The 16,752-nt window shown below is 64.6% G+C and overlaps 1 protein-coding gene across 1 annotated transcript in view; it reads right to left on the reverse strand.

Moving 5' to 3' along the window:
* The window catches only part of AKT1 (AKT serine/threonine kinase 1), a 21,914-nt gene extending 7,476 nt beyond the window's left edge, over positions 1-14,438 (reverse strand). Inside the window, exons 1-3 of the mRNA XM_004376758.2 lie at positions 14,321-14,438; positions 2,585-2,713; positions 311-422 (exon numbers count right to left, since the gene is read on the reverse strand). Of these exons, the coding sequence (XP_004376815.1) occupies positions 311-422; positions 2,585-2,713; positions 14,321-14,366 (287 nt within the window). The 5' untranslated portion in view covers positions 14,367-14,438. The remainder of the gene's footprint in view (positions 1-310; positions 423-2,584; positions 2,714-14,320) is intronic.
* Between the last annotated feature and the right edge of the window lie 2,314 nt (positions 14,439-16,752).

A 16,752-nucleotide genomic window follows, 5' to 3' on the forward strand; every position in this document is an offset into this window, starting at 1 on the left:
TCCTCCTCACAGCCTCCCCCACCTCCTCACAGCCTCCTCTTCCTCCTCACAGCCTCCCCCACCTCCTCACAGCCTCGTCTTCCTCCTCACAGCCTCCCCCACCTCCTCACAGCCTTCCCCTTCTCCTCACAGATTCTCCCTCCTCCTCAGATTCTCCCTCCTCCTCACAGATTCTCCCTCCTCCTCACAGCCTCTCCCTCTTCAGTCTCCCCTCCTCTGTCTCCCCCGCCTCACAGCCTTTCCCTCTTTTTCAAAGCCTCCCCTCCTCACAGCCTAACCTCCTCACAGCTGGCCCCCGTGGCGCCCCTACCGCTCCTCAGGCGTCTCCACGTGGAAGGTGCGCTCAATGACCGTGGTCCACTGCAGGCAGCGGATGATGAAGGTGTTGGGCCTGGGCCGCTCCGTCTTCATCAGCTGGCATTCTGGGCGGGGGGAGTCACACAGCTGAGTACCTGTCCCCACACTGCGCCACAAGACTACCCACCTGCCCCCTCCCCGAGGCTGCCCTTGCCACACGGGACATCGCCTCCTGGGCTCCACCCAACCCATCCTGGGAAGCCCCATCCCATCCCCTCTCACAGCCTCGGTTTCCCTCTTTGTAAAATGGGGCCTGGACCCCCGTTCCAGTTCAGACACTACTCTGAAGCCACGAGGCCCCACGGGCGTGTCTGGGGTTGGTCTGGGTCAACCCCACGTCCATGTCCCTTCCCGGCCTGCATGCTCTCTGAGCTAACTCCCACCATGTCAGAGGCCAGAGGTGGGCGCACAGAATCCCAGGGAGGGGCTGATGGGGGTTCCAGGGCAGCGGTTCACGCCAGCCTTTCTTCCCAAGCTGCATGGCCCCTCGGGGGCTGGGCACCACTGTCCCTCTTGGGTACATGGCAATCCTGGGTGAAGGGCAGTGGGGATGGGCCCTGCAGAAGCTTCCTGACCTGGCCAGAGGCTTGAGAACATGGTGACCCTCCCCCAGGAGGCTGCTGGGGTGGTGCCAGCCAGGGACTGGGTGCACACAGATGTGGGGACACACACTTGCAGCAGGGACCATGGGAGGGGCCGAGTGGAGTGTGTGTGGCAGTGGGGGTCTGGGGGAGAGGCGGGGTACTGGCTGGCTCAAGGACTGTCCCGCATTCCAGTGTACGGCCCTGGCAACACCAAGGGGCCAGCCAGCCTCTGCCAGGGCTCAGAGGCCAGGAAGGGGCTCCAGGCCGGCACTGAGGGGCCTATGTCAATACTGGGGGAGTCCCAGCAGGCTCATCCTCTGAGGTTCCCACACAAGACCCACCATCTACATGCTCGGACAAGGCCACCCAAGGCCCATGACTGAGATGTCCACAGTGCCTAGCTCCCCCCTCCCCCACCCCAGGAATTCATCCCCAGGGGCCCTGCTCTCTGGCAGCTTCCCACCCCTGGAAAAGCCCCTCCACTGGGCCTCACCCAGCCACTTGTACCCACTCTGCTCCCGCTCTGAGAGTCCAACCCCAGGCCTCCTGCCAGCAAACCCCCAAAACAGGGCCGGGCTCACTGGGCGGGCAAGGGGGAGACACACAAGGTGTTTCTGACTGAAGGTGCCAGAACTCCCCTACAGGCACTGTGGCTGGAAGTCCTTCCCCTAGCTGGGGTCCAGCCATCTGCTAAGCCTCCTCCTGAGACCCTAGCCTGAGGCCAGAGCCGGGGTGCCTGCAAGGGAGGGACTGGAGGACCCAGGCCCCCAGGCTGCGGGGCAGCAGCAGCAGCAAAGGCAGAGCTAGCTGGAGGGCGGGACCTCCCCACAGGGGGCATAGCGCTTACACCCCAGTTGGCAGTGGGATGGGCAGAGGGGTGCCTGTCAACAAGCCCCACCCAAGCTGTCCAGGTTAGGGGGGGTCTCAGTCAAAACACCTCTAATGGCTACTTGGTTCCACCTTCGTGCTCAGCCCAGGAAGCCCATGTCCCCGAGCCTGTCACCAGGCAATGGTGTCGGGGACTGGGGATGGGGAGGCTGCCCCTGCACCAGGCCACGTCACCAAGCCCGCTCCCCCACCTCCCGGCCTTGAGGGCAGAATGACATACACCACCTCTCCCAGGTACAAAACGGGCTCATCATCCTGAGGGACCACACTCCTGCCCTACCCCAGCCTGGAGGAAGCAGAGGGTCCACCAGCAGCTCTGGGTGGCCTCTGATGGGCTATGAGGGAGGCCCCAAGGTTCCTTCTAAGGGCGGTATCCCCTCCCGCCTGCACGCCCTCTTTCTCGCCTGCTCCCCCTGGGGGGTTCCCAATGAGGGGCTGCTGCCAGCTCCATCTGCACCCCTCGAGGAAGAGCCCCTGATCAGCCCATCAGCTCCCGTGTCAGGCTCCGCCACCACTGGCCAGAACCCCAGTCTCCTGTCAGCGCCCAGGAGAGGGTACCAGGGCAGCGGTTGGGGCCTGGCGTGGAGACCCGCCCACGGCAGAGCAGCCTGGACGGCCACTGCCTGCCCGGACATGGAGGCTTTGGGCCTCAGCACGGGCACTGGCTGGTGTGCAGAACCCAGCCGCCCTGCCCCCCCCAGCCCCCCCCCAGGCCCCCTACCCGGTCCCAGCCCAGGGTGCCGAGGGCCACTCACGTGCCACAGAGAAGTTGTTGAGGGGAGACTCGCGCTGGTCCACGTCCTGTGGACGCTCCTTGTAGCCGATGAAGGTGCCGTCATTCTTGAGGAGGAAGTAGCGTGGCCGCCAGGTCTTGATGTACTCACCTGTGGGACATGGCAGGTGAGGGCTGGGGCCAGCGGAGCTATCTCCTGCGGACTCCTGTCTGAGTCCTCACAGCCTCAGGCAGTGGGCAGATGCTCCCCGACACCCAAGTACGACCCCAGCAGGTGGCAGGGCTGGGCCGGCAAGAGACCGCATGGGGCCAGCAGGACAGTGAGCATCACCCGCCTCTGCTAATGAGCCCTCCCCATCCCCATGTCTGAAAGGGCCAGGCAGGCACCTGGGCACAGGTGACCTGCAGAACCCCCAAGGTCCCCATGGGAAGGGCACAGACTGGGGGAGGTGGGAGGGAGGAACTGGGCCAATCTGGAGGCCTTCCTGGAGGAGCAGCACTGGGTGGCCGGTCCCCAGCAGCACTGCCAGCAGCTCAGCACAGGCTGGCCACCACCCAGCCCTGGGGGCGCCGAGAGCGCTCCTACAACCCCCACAGCCGATCCCTGGCTGGGACGAAGAGGGGTGAGCAGGTCCGTACCACACTGGAGTGAGACCTGGGGCTCACCTGGTGTACACAGGACACGTTCTCAGCGTGACCATGCTGGGTGCTCAGAGCGGCAGCCCCTCCCCAGGTGGCAGCACCTGCTGACCAGAGTCCCTGAGCCCTGCTGAGAAGCCAGACCCCAGGGGGACAGGGACCCAGCCAGATGCCCAGGAGCACCGAGGGCAGTCAGCCACTAGGGCCCGCCTGGGGGCCACGGAGCATCCCGCCCAGGGCTACCCAGGTACTAAGGAAAGTTCTCCCCGAAGTTCTGCAACATCAGCCGTAAACAGGCGTTCGCACTCAAGGATCGGAGCAGATGTCCTCTGTGATATTCCAGCAACTGTCATTTTTCATACTGACACCCAGAAAAAAAACGTTCCATTTACGTTTTGCAGAGCAAGGAGTTTGAACAACAGGAACTTCTAATTAGGAGACAGCTTCATCAGAGGACCCGCTGGGGGCAGGGAAGTGGGGGCGGGCGGCAGCAGCCCTGGCTGCCCACTCAGGCTGCTTGGTGAGCCCACCCCCCAGCCCTCCCTAATGCAGAGAGAAGTCACAGGACGGGGCAGGGTGGGGCGGGGGGTGGCAGGAGCCCTGCACTGGCTTAGAGCACGCCGCGTTCACGGCGTCCCAGCCTGGCCGATCACTTCCTAGGGAGCCCTGGCTCTAGGGGAAGGCATCCCCGCAACCTGCTCCCCCAAAACAAGGGGCCACGTGGGCCAGGACGGCAGCCCCTACCCCTCTCCCTTGGCCCCCTCCATTCTCCCCACCCCTCTCCATTCTCAGGGCCTCTGCAGCCACACCCCACCTGGGCTGGGAGTGGGATAGGCCTGAGCCCTCCTCCTCACAGCTCCGCCACCTCACCAACCCTGGGGGCTGGGACAAGGGGGCAGGGGTCTGATGATACAGGCGGGAAGCCCACCACTGAGCCCAACGAATGACTAAAACCTCTTGGCCTGGGGACTTCCATCCCCCACAGTCCCCACTGCCCAGATCTCCATCTGAGCACCTCTGGGCGCGGCCCCACAGGCCTTGCTCCACAGGACCCAGGAAAGCTGGGGGTGCCAGGAGATGGGGCTCCAGCCACTTGCGCCCCTGTCTTGGGGAGCCCATCCTGCCCTAGAAGGTCGGCCCTGGGCGGGGGGGTGGCATAGAACACCCTCAGTGCTATCCCCAGCCCAGGCAGGGGCCACTGGCCAGGCCCAGACCCCACCAGGTCCACAGGTGCACGGCAGGGCCAGGCGACGTCGGGGACCTGGGGCCAGAAATAGGACGTGCCCACCGCCAGCAACGTTGACCTGAACCCAGGGCGATCCCACAGGGGAGGGGCGAGGCTGCAGGGGGCTTCTGTTCCCTTCTCACTTGTCACCAATCACGCCGTGCCAACATCGAGAAGAACCGCTGTACGGCCCCACCTCACTGTGCAGTGGCTCCAGCAGGTGCTACCAGATCCTCCGATCCCCTCTGGCCAGCCAGTGGGTAAGGCCCCACCTTCAGACAAGGCTCCTGCCTTGGGCCCCTCACTGGATCCTATGCCCCCCACCCCACAGCCGCGGCTCCGGGTGGGAGCGAGCAGAGCGCTCCCGGGGGTGTGCGCCCACCCGCTGGCGCCCAGCGCCCCACACTCCCACCCGCCTGGCGCCAGTCTGGAGCTGTCGGCCCTGATGGAGTGCCCCCCCTGCCGCCAGCTGCCGCTCCCCAGGACGCTAACTGCGCTCGAGAGCGATGAACCGCCGCGCCGCCCGTGAGATCTATCTTGATTTGCCAACTGCCGCTGCCCCCACGGAGCCTGGCGGGCCGCCTCCCGCGCCCAGCACACAGCCCCACCCGGCACGCCATACGCAGCCCGGAAAGCAGACCACTGTGGCCTCAGTGTCCCCACCTGAAGTGGGCCTGTGACCCCCAGGTGGGGTGCTGGGACAAGCACCCTGGGCAGGCCCTGACCCCCCCACATGCTCTGCACCCACCCCCATCAGCTGTGGCCCCACAAGCTCAGGGGGCCAGGGGCCTTGCTCAGCCCCCAGGGGCAGGCAAGGCTCTAGAGCCAGAGCTGGGGGCAGGGTGGTTTGGGGGTGTCTTAGGGACAGGGTCTCCTCTCCCAACTGCCCCAGACCTTGCAGACCCAGGACAGAAGAGATGGCAGGCTAGGTCCACACTCACTCTGCTGCACCCCACCAGGCGAGCCGAGGGCGGGGCGCTTGGGAGCCAGAGGCACAACGCGGGGGAGGACCGTGGCTGAGGCACCAGGACGGTGACCCCCAGCCTCCACCCCTGGCACAGGTGGCCCCAAGGAGCTGGAGGCCAGGCACACACAGCTGCCACTTCTGGGCCACAGGAGGTCGGGGCAGGCCCCCAGCCAGCCCCAGGCCCCTGACCCCCCGCCCTCCAAAAACCTCACACTCGGCCCGAACCAGAGGGATTGGACCGCACTGCGGGGGCTGGGCTGGAACCTGAGGCTTGGGACTCCTGGCCCCAACCGGCCTTGGTGGCTCCCGTCCCCATCCTCAGTGTCCCCTGAGGTGTTGGGCGCTCATCCTGGGCCCCCACCCCATTCAAGTCCCCCGACCCACTGTATGAGGGCAGGAGTAGAGTCCAGCTACAGGGGAAGGGGAATGGGGCGGGGTGGCAGCGACCATCCCCATGGGTTTCACAGTCACCATCACCAAACACAGGGGTGCCCCCGCCCCAGCAGCCCCCGCCGGCCTCAGCTCGGGCATACCCCTGGCAAGGGGCAAAGGAGCAACCAGCGTCTATGCCCAGGATGCTGCTCCCCTGGGCCAGAGGCCCACCGAGCCAGGCACCCACCCCTCCACCCGGTACACCTGCTCTGGGCAGGGACCAGGAGCACGCATGTGGCCACGTGTACCTGGGTTCTGTGAACACATGCTGTGTCTGGCCCAGCAGGACCCCCGCCTGCTGCCCGAGGACAGTGCCATGGCCGATGGGCAGGGTTATGCGGAGGTGCTGCGGCTCGGATGCCTACCTCTCGCCCAGGGGTCAGTTCCCAGGGCCCTCTATGGAACCTCCCACCGGCTCAGCCCAGGAAGGGGACCTCCTCCAGACAGCCTCCCAGGTAGATGTGGGGATTCCGAAGAACACATGCAGCCAGCCTGCCCAAGGCGTCACCGAAGACTTGGGGTCCAGCCACGTCCTGTGGCAGGCCGGTGGCCACGCCAGGCAGCGGCTCCGCGCCCGCCCCGTCCCAGCCGCCTGGCACCCGCTGCGCAGCCCTCTCGTCCCAAGCTCCATGAACATTCTCTAAAAGTCTCGGTTTTCAGGGAAACTGCTGGATAAACACTTTGCCGCAGTGGTGGCAGCAGCGGCTGGCAGGGCGCCCGGCGGCACCGAGCTGTTTCTCCACAGCAAAGTGAGCCCCAGCAGGCCCGGGGCGCGGGCGCCAGCTGACAGCGGCCACCGCGCGGTCCCCCACCGCCCGCACATCCATCGCACCGACAGCTGCCAGGCCGAATTCACCTTCCCCGGCACACTAAGCAAACACTGCTGACAGCCACCTTCGCGGCCACCAGAACGGGCCGCCGCGGTCACCTTCAGGACGGCTGGGGCCCGTCTTGTACCATGGCCCTAAGGAAGCCCTCGAATCCTGTGAACACGGGCTGGGGCAGGGGGTGGGGGACGAGGAGCAGGCCGCCCGCCCAAGGCTGCCCCGTGGCTCCCATGTCGCTGTTGGGTGGACGACCCCAACCTGGCCTTTGCGGAGATGGGCCTCTCTGTGGCTGCACCGTCACGCGGGGCTTCATGGGGCCGAGGCATGAGCGGTGGTCGATGGGGCCCCCAGTTTGGGAAGATGTGTAGACCCTGGCCCGCCCTCCCAGGCATGGAGGGCAGGGTCAGTATGCCCTCCAGCTCTCTGGGGAAAATGAGGCCCAGGTAAGGGAACACTCAAGGTCACAGAGGCAGATGGTGACCAGAGAGCCAAGACCACTGTCCAGACGGGGGCTGAGACCCCGCCTGAGCTCTCCACTGTCTCTGGTTCTGCCACCAAGTGCCCACCACCCTGAGGCCACGACCACAGCATACAGACCCATGCCCTGCTCCCTGCCCCTCCATATTCTGGGGCCCACTTCAGGTGCTGGCCACCTGCCGCTGCCCCCCAGCCCACTCCGAGCTACAGCCGCCCCAATGCCACTGTTATGGATTGAATTGTATACCTCAAAAATTTGTGTGTCAACTTGGCTATGCCTTGATTCCCAGTATTGTATGCTTGTCCACCATTTTGTGAAATGAAGTGATTTTCCTACCTGATGTAAATCCTAACCTCTATGATGTTAATGAAGCAGATACAATCTACAGGACTAGGTTGTACCTTGAGTCAATCGCTTTGAGATATAAAGGATAGAAGTGAATGGAGAGGAGAGGGACCTCCTACCACCAAGAAGAGCCAAGAGAACAGTGCGTCCTTTGGATGTGGGGTCCCTGTGCTGAGAAACCTCTAGACCTGGGGGAAGACTGATGACAAGGACCTTCCCCCCAAGCTGACTGAGACAGAAAGCCTTCCCCTGGAGCTGGGGCCCTGAATTCGGACTTCTAACCTCCTAAACCGTGAGAGAATTAATTTCTGTTTGTTAAGGCATCCACTTGTGGTATTTCTGTTATAGCCAACACCCAGGAACTAAGAGAACCACCCACATCTCCCCACACCCCCATCATCCACCAGCTCCAGCCACCCTTTACCCCCACCCCACCACACACCTGACACATCGACGCTCTCTCCCAAGTCCCCCTTGGATCCCTCCAGAAATGACCAAGGACCTGCAACCATGTCACCACCCCCCCAACTGACTCAGAGACCCCCTTCAGATAAGGCCACAACCCCTGCTACTCCCGCTGCCTGCATGTTGTCCCCCCAGCCCCCCGACCCACAGTCACTTCCTCAAGGAAGGAAGCCCCCCCCCTCCACACACACACACCCGTCTTACTTGTCCTCCCCGTCCCCACACACCTGCCTCCCCACCTGGCGTGTGGGTCTGGGCCATTCACTTAGCTGGTCCATTACAGCAGGGTCACCGCAGGCCACTGGGCTCCACGGAGCGGGGTCTGGTAGGCCAGGGACCAGGTGGTGGCAGCCACAGCCACACCCTTCACGAGGAGGGGCTGCCTGGGAGCCTGTGTTTGCCCGCAGGCCCCTGCTGGGTGCTGAGCATGGGACAGAGATCACCAGCCCCCTCCAACCCACAACCTGCCCACCCGGAGGGGAGAGCTCCAGCCCCCAGCCCTCCCAAGCTCTCCAGCAGGAGTTTCGAGAACATTTCCAGGGGCACGCTTCTTGGCCTAAGTCCTCAGCCAACACCTCAGAGACCTAACTAGACCAAGAGGAGGAGGGGGCTTCTAGGCGGTCAAGGGGACCCTGAGAGGGGCCTTGGTCAAGAGGGGGTCCCAGAGCAGCTCCTGAGGGGAAGCAGGGCCCGCAGCGCTGGCAGTCCGCAGGAGGATCCCAGCATACCGAGAGGAAAGGGAAAAGCCACAGGGCCCTTCTGGGGCCTCCAGCACTATCGGTGCTCTGCGGCGCCAGAGCAGGAGCGCACAACAGAGCACGCCCAGGCGGTGACACGCCCCTCCGCCCTCCTGCTAACCCCAGGGGGCTTAAGCAAGACCCTGCGGCAGTTATGCTGACTCCCAGCTCGCCCCACCCAGAGCCCAGCCGTCCTGGGGCAGTGTGAGAGGCTCTGAGGGCTGACGGGGGCCCCAGAAGCCCCCTGCGCTGGGGCGGGGCAGGGAAAGGCTTTGTCCTCGTGCCCCACGCCAGCCCTTGGGAAGCAGCCAGCCCCAGAATGTGGCTGTCAATCTCGCAGCCCACCCTACCGCTGATGAATTTCTGCTGTGACTTTCAGCTAACCCCACAGTGGGAGGGGGCTCGTGAGGCTGCAGTTGCCTGGCTGGGGACGTGGTCCCTCTGAGTCTATTCCCTTCTGTCACTCACACCCCCAAGCAGACTTGCCCTGGCCGTGCCCTCACTCCCCACCACGCGCGCCCAACTCAGCTCTCCGTGGGGCTCATGCCCGGGTCCTGCTATACCCCCAGCCCAGGGTGGGCCCCTCTGCACCACACCAGGACCAGGGAGGTGCCGCCTCCTCCAAGTAGCCACACATCGCGGGTCTCTCGCCCCCAACCCCACCCCGCAGGAGGGTCCTCACATGCTCGGGAACCCCCAGCCCCAACATGGACGGTTGGCCAAGGTCTCTGGGCCAAGGGGTGGGGGTTGGAGTCCTGGGGCTGCGGAGACCTGCAGAACCTGGACCCAGTGCCCCCAAGATCGTGCCCCAGGGGCCCCAGGGATGGCAGCAGAGTCACCAATGAACACTGATCCCCCAATTCCAGCATTTCTGGAACACAGGTTTGTGACTTCTCAACCTCCATTCCCGGGGGACCAGCACAGGCACTGTGCTGGGAAGGGGACGAGTGGGTGCCTGGGGCTGGGGGACGGCAGGACGGGCCCATAGGTAGAGGGTCCAGCCTCTCTTTAAGAGAACGCAAACGTCCCAGGATTGACTGTGGGGATGGCTGCACCAAGCTGTGAACACACTCTGTGAGCACGTGGGTTGTCACGGTACATGAATCCCACCTCAACAAAGCTCCTATAGCAGAGCTGCTGGAAGGGTACCCACAGGTCGGGGGGCGAGGCCGAAGGGGGCACAAAAGCAGGGCTGGCCTGAGCACTCAATGGACACAACCATCCAAAGCTGGAGCCGTAGCCCCCCACTCGCCCGGGACCCAGGCCAGTGCCGGGCGAACCCTCGGGGCCGCCGGCGACGGCACGGAGCAGGCACACCCTAGGGGCAGGAGCCGGCACAGAGCTTAAGATGCCCGGCTCAGTGACGGGAGGCCTCGGGGAGGCCTGGCCCTGAGCCTAGCCAGGGCATGCCAGGCAGAGGGACACCAGCCGCAGCCAGGCCAGGGTCTGCCCCGCACCCCCGCAGCCCTTCTAGGAACTGGCCTGATGCAACCGGCTGGCCCTTCTCAGAGTTTGGGGGTCTGGTGCGCGATACCCCACCGTCTCTTCCTAGGACTCAGTTTCCTTTCTGCACAGCGAGTGCTGGGCCACCCCAAGGCCAGGGGGCTGTCCTGGGGCCTTCCGCAGGGTCCCCTACCCCAGGGAGGTGAGCCAGGAAGGAAGGGGGCCGAGGTCTGGGCCCCCAGAGTGGGGGAGGGCAGGACAGCGACCGTGACCCCCCAGCCCCCAGGTTAGGGCGCCGAAGCTTCCTCTTCCGTTGTTTGTTTTTGAAGGGAGAGTTCAGACCATCAGCAACCAGGAAACGACAAGGCCCAGCCCCGCCGCCCCCTCACCTCCAGGGCAGGGCAGCCCCTACTCCTCCTCCCCCCGCCCCGTGAAGGACTCCCACTGGTCCCCGCCGCCTCCCAGCACCTCCTTCCCCTCGATCCTGCCTGCGGGTGCAGCTCCGTGGGAACTCCTCAGGAGCCCACGTGGGCAGAAAGGCCTGAAGCCACAGCCACACGGGCACCTGGATCTAGGGGCCTCCCTCACCTGCCAGCCAGAGAAACTGAGGCCCAAGGGGGGAGGTCCTGCACCCCCTTCTCACACAGTCCTGCAGGCCCCCAGCATTTGCTCTCAGTAGGCTGATCAAGCCTCTGTGGCCCTGCCCGTAGGAGCTCAGCACAGCCACCACCTCCTTCAGGTCAGGGGGACCAGGAGGGGCAGGTGTAACCTCTGTTCCACAGGGGAACCTCAGGCCCAGCCGGACGGCAGCAGCCAGTGGAGAGCCCGGCCACATGGGGGTGGTGCCCCGCTGTGTACAGGGCAGGCATGCTCCCCGGAGATGGCAGCCACCACCTCCATTTGAACGGCGGAGAAGGGGGGCAGTGAGTCCCCACGGCCATCAGGTGCCTGCTGGACAGAGGGAGGGGGCAGGGAGGTATCACGGCCCAGGAGCCTGCTCTGCCGGGGGTAGGGTGGGGTGCGAGGGGCTCCCAGGGCCTAGAAATGGGGGGGGGGTAAAGGAGAGGGCCTCGCTGTGCCAGAAATGGGACCGCGTGGGCACTGAGAACGGGACCCTGTGGTTAAGTCAGACAGAGGCACAGACCCACAGCCCACGCACACATGTGACCACTTCCCTCAACCCAGGCCCAGCCTGTACCCTGCTCAGACCACCACCCCCGCCCCTCCCCACATCATCTCCATGCCAGCCCAGCCCCTCCCCTAGCCGCATCCTAACCTACAGGGACAAGAAAGAGTGTGGTGACGGGTCCCTCGGGACTCTCCAAGGGTGGGGCTGGGCCTGGACAAAATCACGGCTTCCCTACCCCCACTACCAGGACAGGGGAGAGGGCTGGAGCCTTGGGCCACTGGGTCCTGGCCCTGTCAGAGCACACTCTGCCCAGCCCAGTGAGCCCCCGCTCAGTCCAGGAGCTGCCCCCACAGGAGGCCTTACTGCCCCTCTAGCCCCATCCGTCTACCCATCCATCCGTCCTCCAGTGTCTGAGGGCCACTTCATGCAGGCCCTGGCCCACAGGCTCCCTGCACACTCCCTCTGCCTTCCCCAGGAAGGGTCCGCTGGGGTGGAGCTTCACCAGGCTTCAGGAGGGAGCTCAGCGGAGGCTTCTTGGAAGAGGTGGCACAGAGGCAGAACCTTCTGGAATGGCTGCACGGGACAGGAGGAAGCGTAGCGAGGCTGCCCCACTCAGCCCAGCCCTACATCCCCTGGCTGCCAGGCACAGAGACCGGGAGCAAGAACAAGGAAGGGTTGTAAACGTGTCCTGACTCCAGGTGGGGCTCAGACCCATCTCAGGTATGCACAGGTGCGCTCAGGTGCACGGCGACCTGCTGCCTGGATTCCTCCATGGGCCCAAAGCCAGCTCTCTCAGCAAAGCCACGAGGGAACCCTGACGCTCCTTCTCCTCACCCCCAGAAGAAAACAAGAGTTCCTTCCCGAGCCCCCATCTCAGGAAATGTCACCACCATCAACCTCGGCCCCAAATCAGGAGGTATCCTTCATCCTCCCCAATATCTAATCCAAGCCCGCCCATCCCCCACCCCTCCCCGCATGACTGCTGCCCCTTCGCCTGGCGGCCCACAGCGGCCACCGCAGCCACAGGAGGTCCTCCCGGGCCGGCCGCTGCCCCAGCCCCCAACAGGACAGCCCCATGTTCTCTCTGACGCATTTGGGGGCCCATGCTTGTCACCCCATGAGGCACCCCAGAGTCAGCACACAGGAGAGCTTCCAGCATTCGTGGGCCAGAAGAACGGATGGACGGACATACATGTGAAAACGCTGAAAAACCGCAGCGGCAGGAGCATGTGGGGAGAGCAGGCCAGCGGGCAAGTGGGCGGCACCAGAGGGTCCCAGGTTCACCAGTGATGGGGTGCTGGGCATGAGGGGCACCTCAAGGGCCACAGGCCTTCCTCCATCAGGCAGGGGGCAGGATGGCAGGACACAAGCCTGGAAGGGGACACCCACCGGGCTTAGGAGGCCTGCACAGGGCACCACACCCCACCTCGGCCTTGCTCAGTGCTGCCCCCCTGCCCCCTGCCCCCTACCGCGGACCAGCACAGCAAGGGTCCCTCTCAGGACCCACCCTCTGACCTGAGGCTGCTGAGCCCCATGCATTCCGACTCAGGGCCCCCCACAAACAGTATCTCCACTCCACGAGGCCATTCCCCCAGGGAATGAGGCTCAAGGAGCTCAACCAACCTGCCCCAGAGAGGAACCCGGGGATGGAGTGGCAGAACCAGGGTTCCAACCCAGATCCCTGGATGCTGCACACAGGCAAGTGCCAGTGGAAAGTCACCAGGCTCCAGAGGGAGACTCCTGTGGAACCAGCTGGATGCCCCCTGGGCAGCCCTGAAGCCCAGCTTCTCCTGGGTCAGCCCTAGATCTAACAGTCAATCAACAAACATTTGCCAAGGCTCACGAGGTACAGGCCCAGGCAGCAGACTGTTCCCGAAGAGAACAACAGGGGCAGGGGTGGGTGGGACCTCCTCCACACCAGAAAGGCTGACTGGTGAGGCAGAGGTGCTCCAGGCACAGCAGGCAGGGCTCCTAGGGAGCAAGGAGCAGCTGAGCACTGAGGAAGGGGTCGACAGGGCAGGCAGGTGCAGGAGGCCTTGGGGGAAGCCAGGCACAGGGGTGTCCCCAGACCACAGCCCTGCAGCCTCCTCACCTCTGTCTTGAAGCCTGACAAGCTGTCCTCCCTGCGGTGACCAAATTGAGCTCTCAACTCAACTGACCACATCCTTAATCCCCTGCTCAAGCCATCCCAACGCCCTCGAGTCTCATCTCAGCCACTCCTTCGACGGCTACCCCAGCTCCTACAGCTTCTCAGGCTGGCTTTGCTGGGGAGCTCCTATGCATCGTACAAAACCCCATGTCTCATGACACCCGCTTCTCCCATCTGTGTCTGAGGTTCCCCTTGGGGGAGTCTCCTGGAGAGCATGAGAGGCCTGGCAATGCTCTGGTGTGGGATCACCGGGAGGGAGCAGGTCTGAAGGAAGAGGAAGTCAGGAATGGGGCGGGGCAGTCCCCATACTGGGGGGGGGGGGCCTCACCCAGGGTACCTGGACACGAGGCCCCAACCCGGAGGGGCAGACTAGCTGGTCCGCCCTGCCAGCGCCTGCCCAGAGAGCAGCAGGGGTGGGGCGGGGAGCTGGTAGGCAAGGCTGGGAGGGGAGGGTCCAGGCTTCAGCTCCCACTCCCCAGCTCCCTCCCAAGCGCCCAGCCTGTGCCTGGGGTCCACAGGGGAGAGAAGAAAAGAGGAGGGGGTGGGGGACAGGGGTACCAGGCTCAGCCAGCGGGCAGCTCTAGCACACACCCACCCTGTGCCGGCCCCTCCCCAGGCCTGGGGCAAGCGCTGGGCCAAGACAAGCAGCTCTGCCCTGCTCTGCCCTCAGGAGCCCTCAGGCAGTGCCCCGGACGGCTGCCTGCCCGGCCTTGGAAGGCCCGTGTCCTCACCACCTTCCAGGAACGCCAGGAGGGAAGCTGGCAGCAGCTCTCCCACCCCGTGCCCCAGCCAGACGGCCATTCAGCAGCCGCCCTGCCTGGCTGCATGCTCAGTGGGGGCTCACAGCCCCCCACCTAAGCTGGCCCAGGACGATCCCTGGGGAGGGGACCCTCCATCCCCAGCCCCCCGGGCATGCACTGACCTCGCTTGTGCAACCAGCCCTCCTTCACAATGGCCACGTCGTTCATGGTGCTGGGCTCCGGTGGGGACCCCACGACCCTCGGCTCCTCCTCCTAGGCAGGTCTCCGAGCCCTGCGGTGCCCACAGCCGCTGCAAGACAAGGGACATGCGTGAGGCCAGCTCCTCCGGCCCCGTGATCTCAGTGGCCGGCTCATCTCCTGCCCACCAGTATGACCCACCCTTCTTGAAGCTCAGACCCCGCTGCTGTCCCCCCACCACCGTCCCCTCTGTCACCTGGCCCTTGTATGAATCACTCCCAACTCCCAAAGGCCCTCTGGCTTATCCAGTCTCCCTAACCTGCCAACCCAGCTGAGAGGTCACCTCCTCCAGGCAGCCCTTTGGACTGCTTCAGCCCATGCCTCCCCAAGCCCCTGATCACGGGTACCCTGTCTGTTCTCCTGGCCCATGGGGTTTCTGCCCACAGGCTGGGGTGCCCAGGGCAGGGCACAGGGCCCCTCCTCCCTGTCCCCGAGACTAGGAAAGGAGAAAAGGTCCAACATAACAAAGGCAGGGCCAGGAGTGCAGGCAGCTTGCCCAAAGGAGAGCCCAGAGCTGCCCCAGGAGACACGGAAAACCTCCCCTCGAAAACCCCCAAGCCCCTCCTAAACCACAGCGCCCCTGCCTGTCTGAATCTGGCTCATTCATCCAGTCTCCAGGTACCCAGCATCTCTGGTTTTGCCAGGCCCAGTGCTGGGGCTGGGGACAAAGAGAGGTTCAGATGGACCCTGTCGGCAAGGAGCACCCAGTCCAGGGTGGTTATAGACCTATAATTATGGCATTCAGGAAGCAACAAATTGGGGGGGGGGAGGCTGCACAAACAGCAGCACTGGCACCCCTCCACAGAGGCCCACCAGCCAGACCTTGCTTGAGTAGACACGTCGACCATTGATCCTGCATGCCCCCCCTGCCCCCGCCCTGCTCCCCTGTTGGATGAACTCCTAGGCATCCCTCAAAACCCAGCTCCCACGTCACCCTCTCTGGGCATCCAAAAAAAGGGCACACTCCTCCTGTGAGCAGTCCTCTGCTACCCCTCCAGATGGGCACTCCCAAAGGCGGGCCTGGGGGACTCCTCAGGGACCCCCTAGCTGAGCAGAAGACCTCTGTGGAATTGATCCCAACTTAGACACCAGCTTACCCTGCAGCCCAGGCCAGGTGGCTTTGCACTGATTGTCTTAAGCTGAATTGAAAGCAGCAGGAAGGCCCCATGCCTTGTGACACCAGGGCAGGGAAGCCCCCACCCCCACCCCCGAGCAGGAGCGTGCTGGGCTCAGCAGGCCCATGGGCAGTGCCCAGAAGCAAGAGAAACAGAGAAAGATACGCCTGGGAAAGGTGATGGGCACAGGGGGCTCTACGAAAACCACCGCCAGAGATCTCGGGACCTGGAGTGGGCACAGCCTGGAGGCAGGGGGCTGGACTCAAACACCTCTCTGTGTCCCCCTCCCGCCTGCGCCCCGAAGGGAGCCCGCCCCAGGGCCTGTGCTGACAGGGTCAGACAGCTGCTGAGAGCTCCCGGCCCCAGTGTGTAAAAATATATCTATGCACACACAGGGCGGTGTGTCGGCGCTGAAAACGTGCGCCCCAAACCAGCCACCGGGCAGCTCCGGGGCCAGGCCTGAGGGCGGAGGCAGCCGCGGACACGTGCTGCCGCGAGCGGCTTCCAGTAGCGTGTTATTGCTACTGCTGTTGTTGTTGCTGAAATCACAACTTTACAACAAAAGCCTGCGCTCAGAAGGGGCTCCCCCTGCCCGGCCTGAGAATGCTAGGTTTTGAACTGTGTGTGTTCAGCTGGGGGGCGGGGAACCAAGCCCCCGACGAAGCACTCCCCGCTTCACGTGGACCAGGGGCTCAAACCAGTCAAGAGTGGCCACTTGCAGCAAGGCTGCCCACCGCCGCCCCCCCCAAAGTAAACGTGGGGGCCCTGCAGCCACAAACGCAGCCCCCACCCTGCCCAAGAGGGCAGCACTCGAACGAGGAGGGGATTCCCCAGCTGCCCCAGGACCCCCCCCCCCAAGGTGAGGAGACAAGCCCCAGCTGCCTTCCAGGCCCGGCCCCGGGATGCGTGGGCAGTGCCCCCGGCGCCCACCCAGGACAGGAAGCCGGTCCGGGGCCTGGAGGGAAGGCCGGGCCCAGAAGAGGTTAGAAGCCTTTGTGGGCTGGCCTGGGCACCCGGCCACCACGGACAACTTTTGTCTCTGGGAAAATGAGCTCTTCTTCCTCGGCCCACCCACAAATGCGGACGCGGCGGCGGGTCGAACCTTCCCCCAGGCCGCCTGCGCACCCACTGTGCGCCAAGCCCCGCTGGCCGCGCGCTGAGAGCCCCGCGACTACGGCCGCGCAGGCGGGCCCCCTCTCCCACTCTGGGCCCGGCCCCAAGGTCATGCGGGAGCCCGGGCC

Source organism: Trichechus manatus, unplaced genomic scaffold, assembly GCF_000243295.1.
Source record: "Trichechus manatus latirostris isolate Lorelei unplaced genomic scaffold, TriManLat1.0 scaffold00045, whole genome shotgun sequence".
NCBI classification, from domain to species: Eukaryota; Metazoa; Chordata; class Mammalia; order Sirenia; family Trichechidae; genus Trichechus; species Trichechus manatus.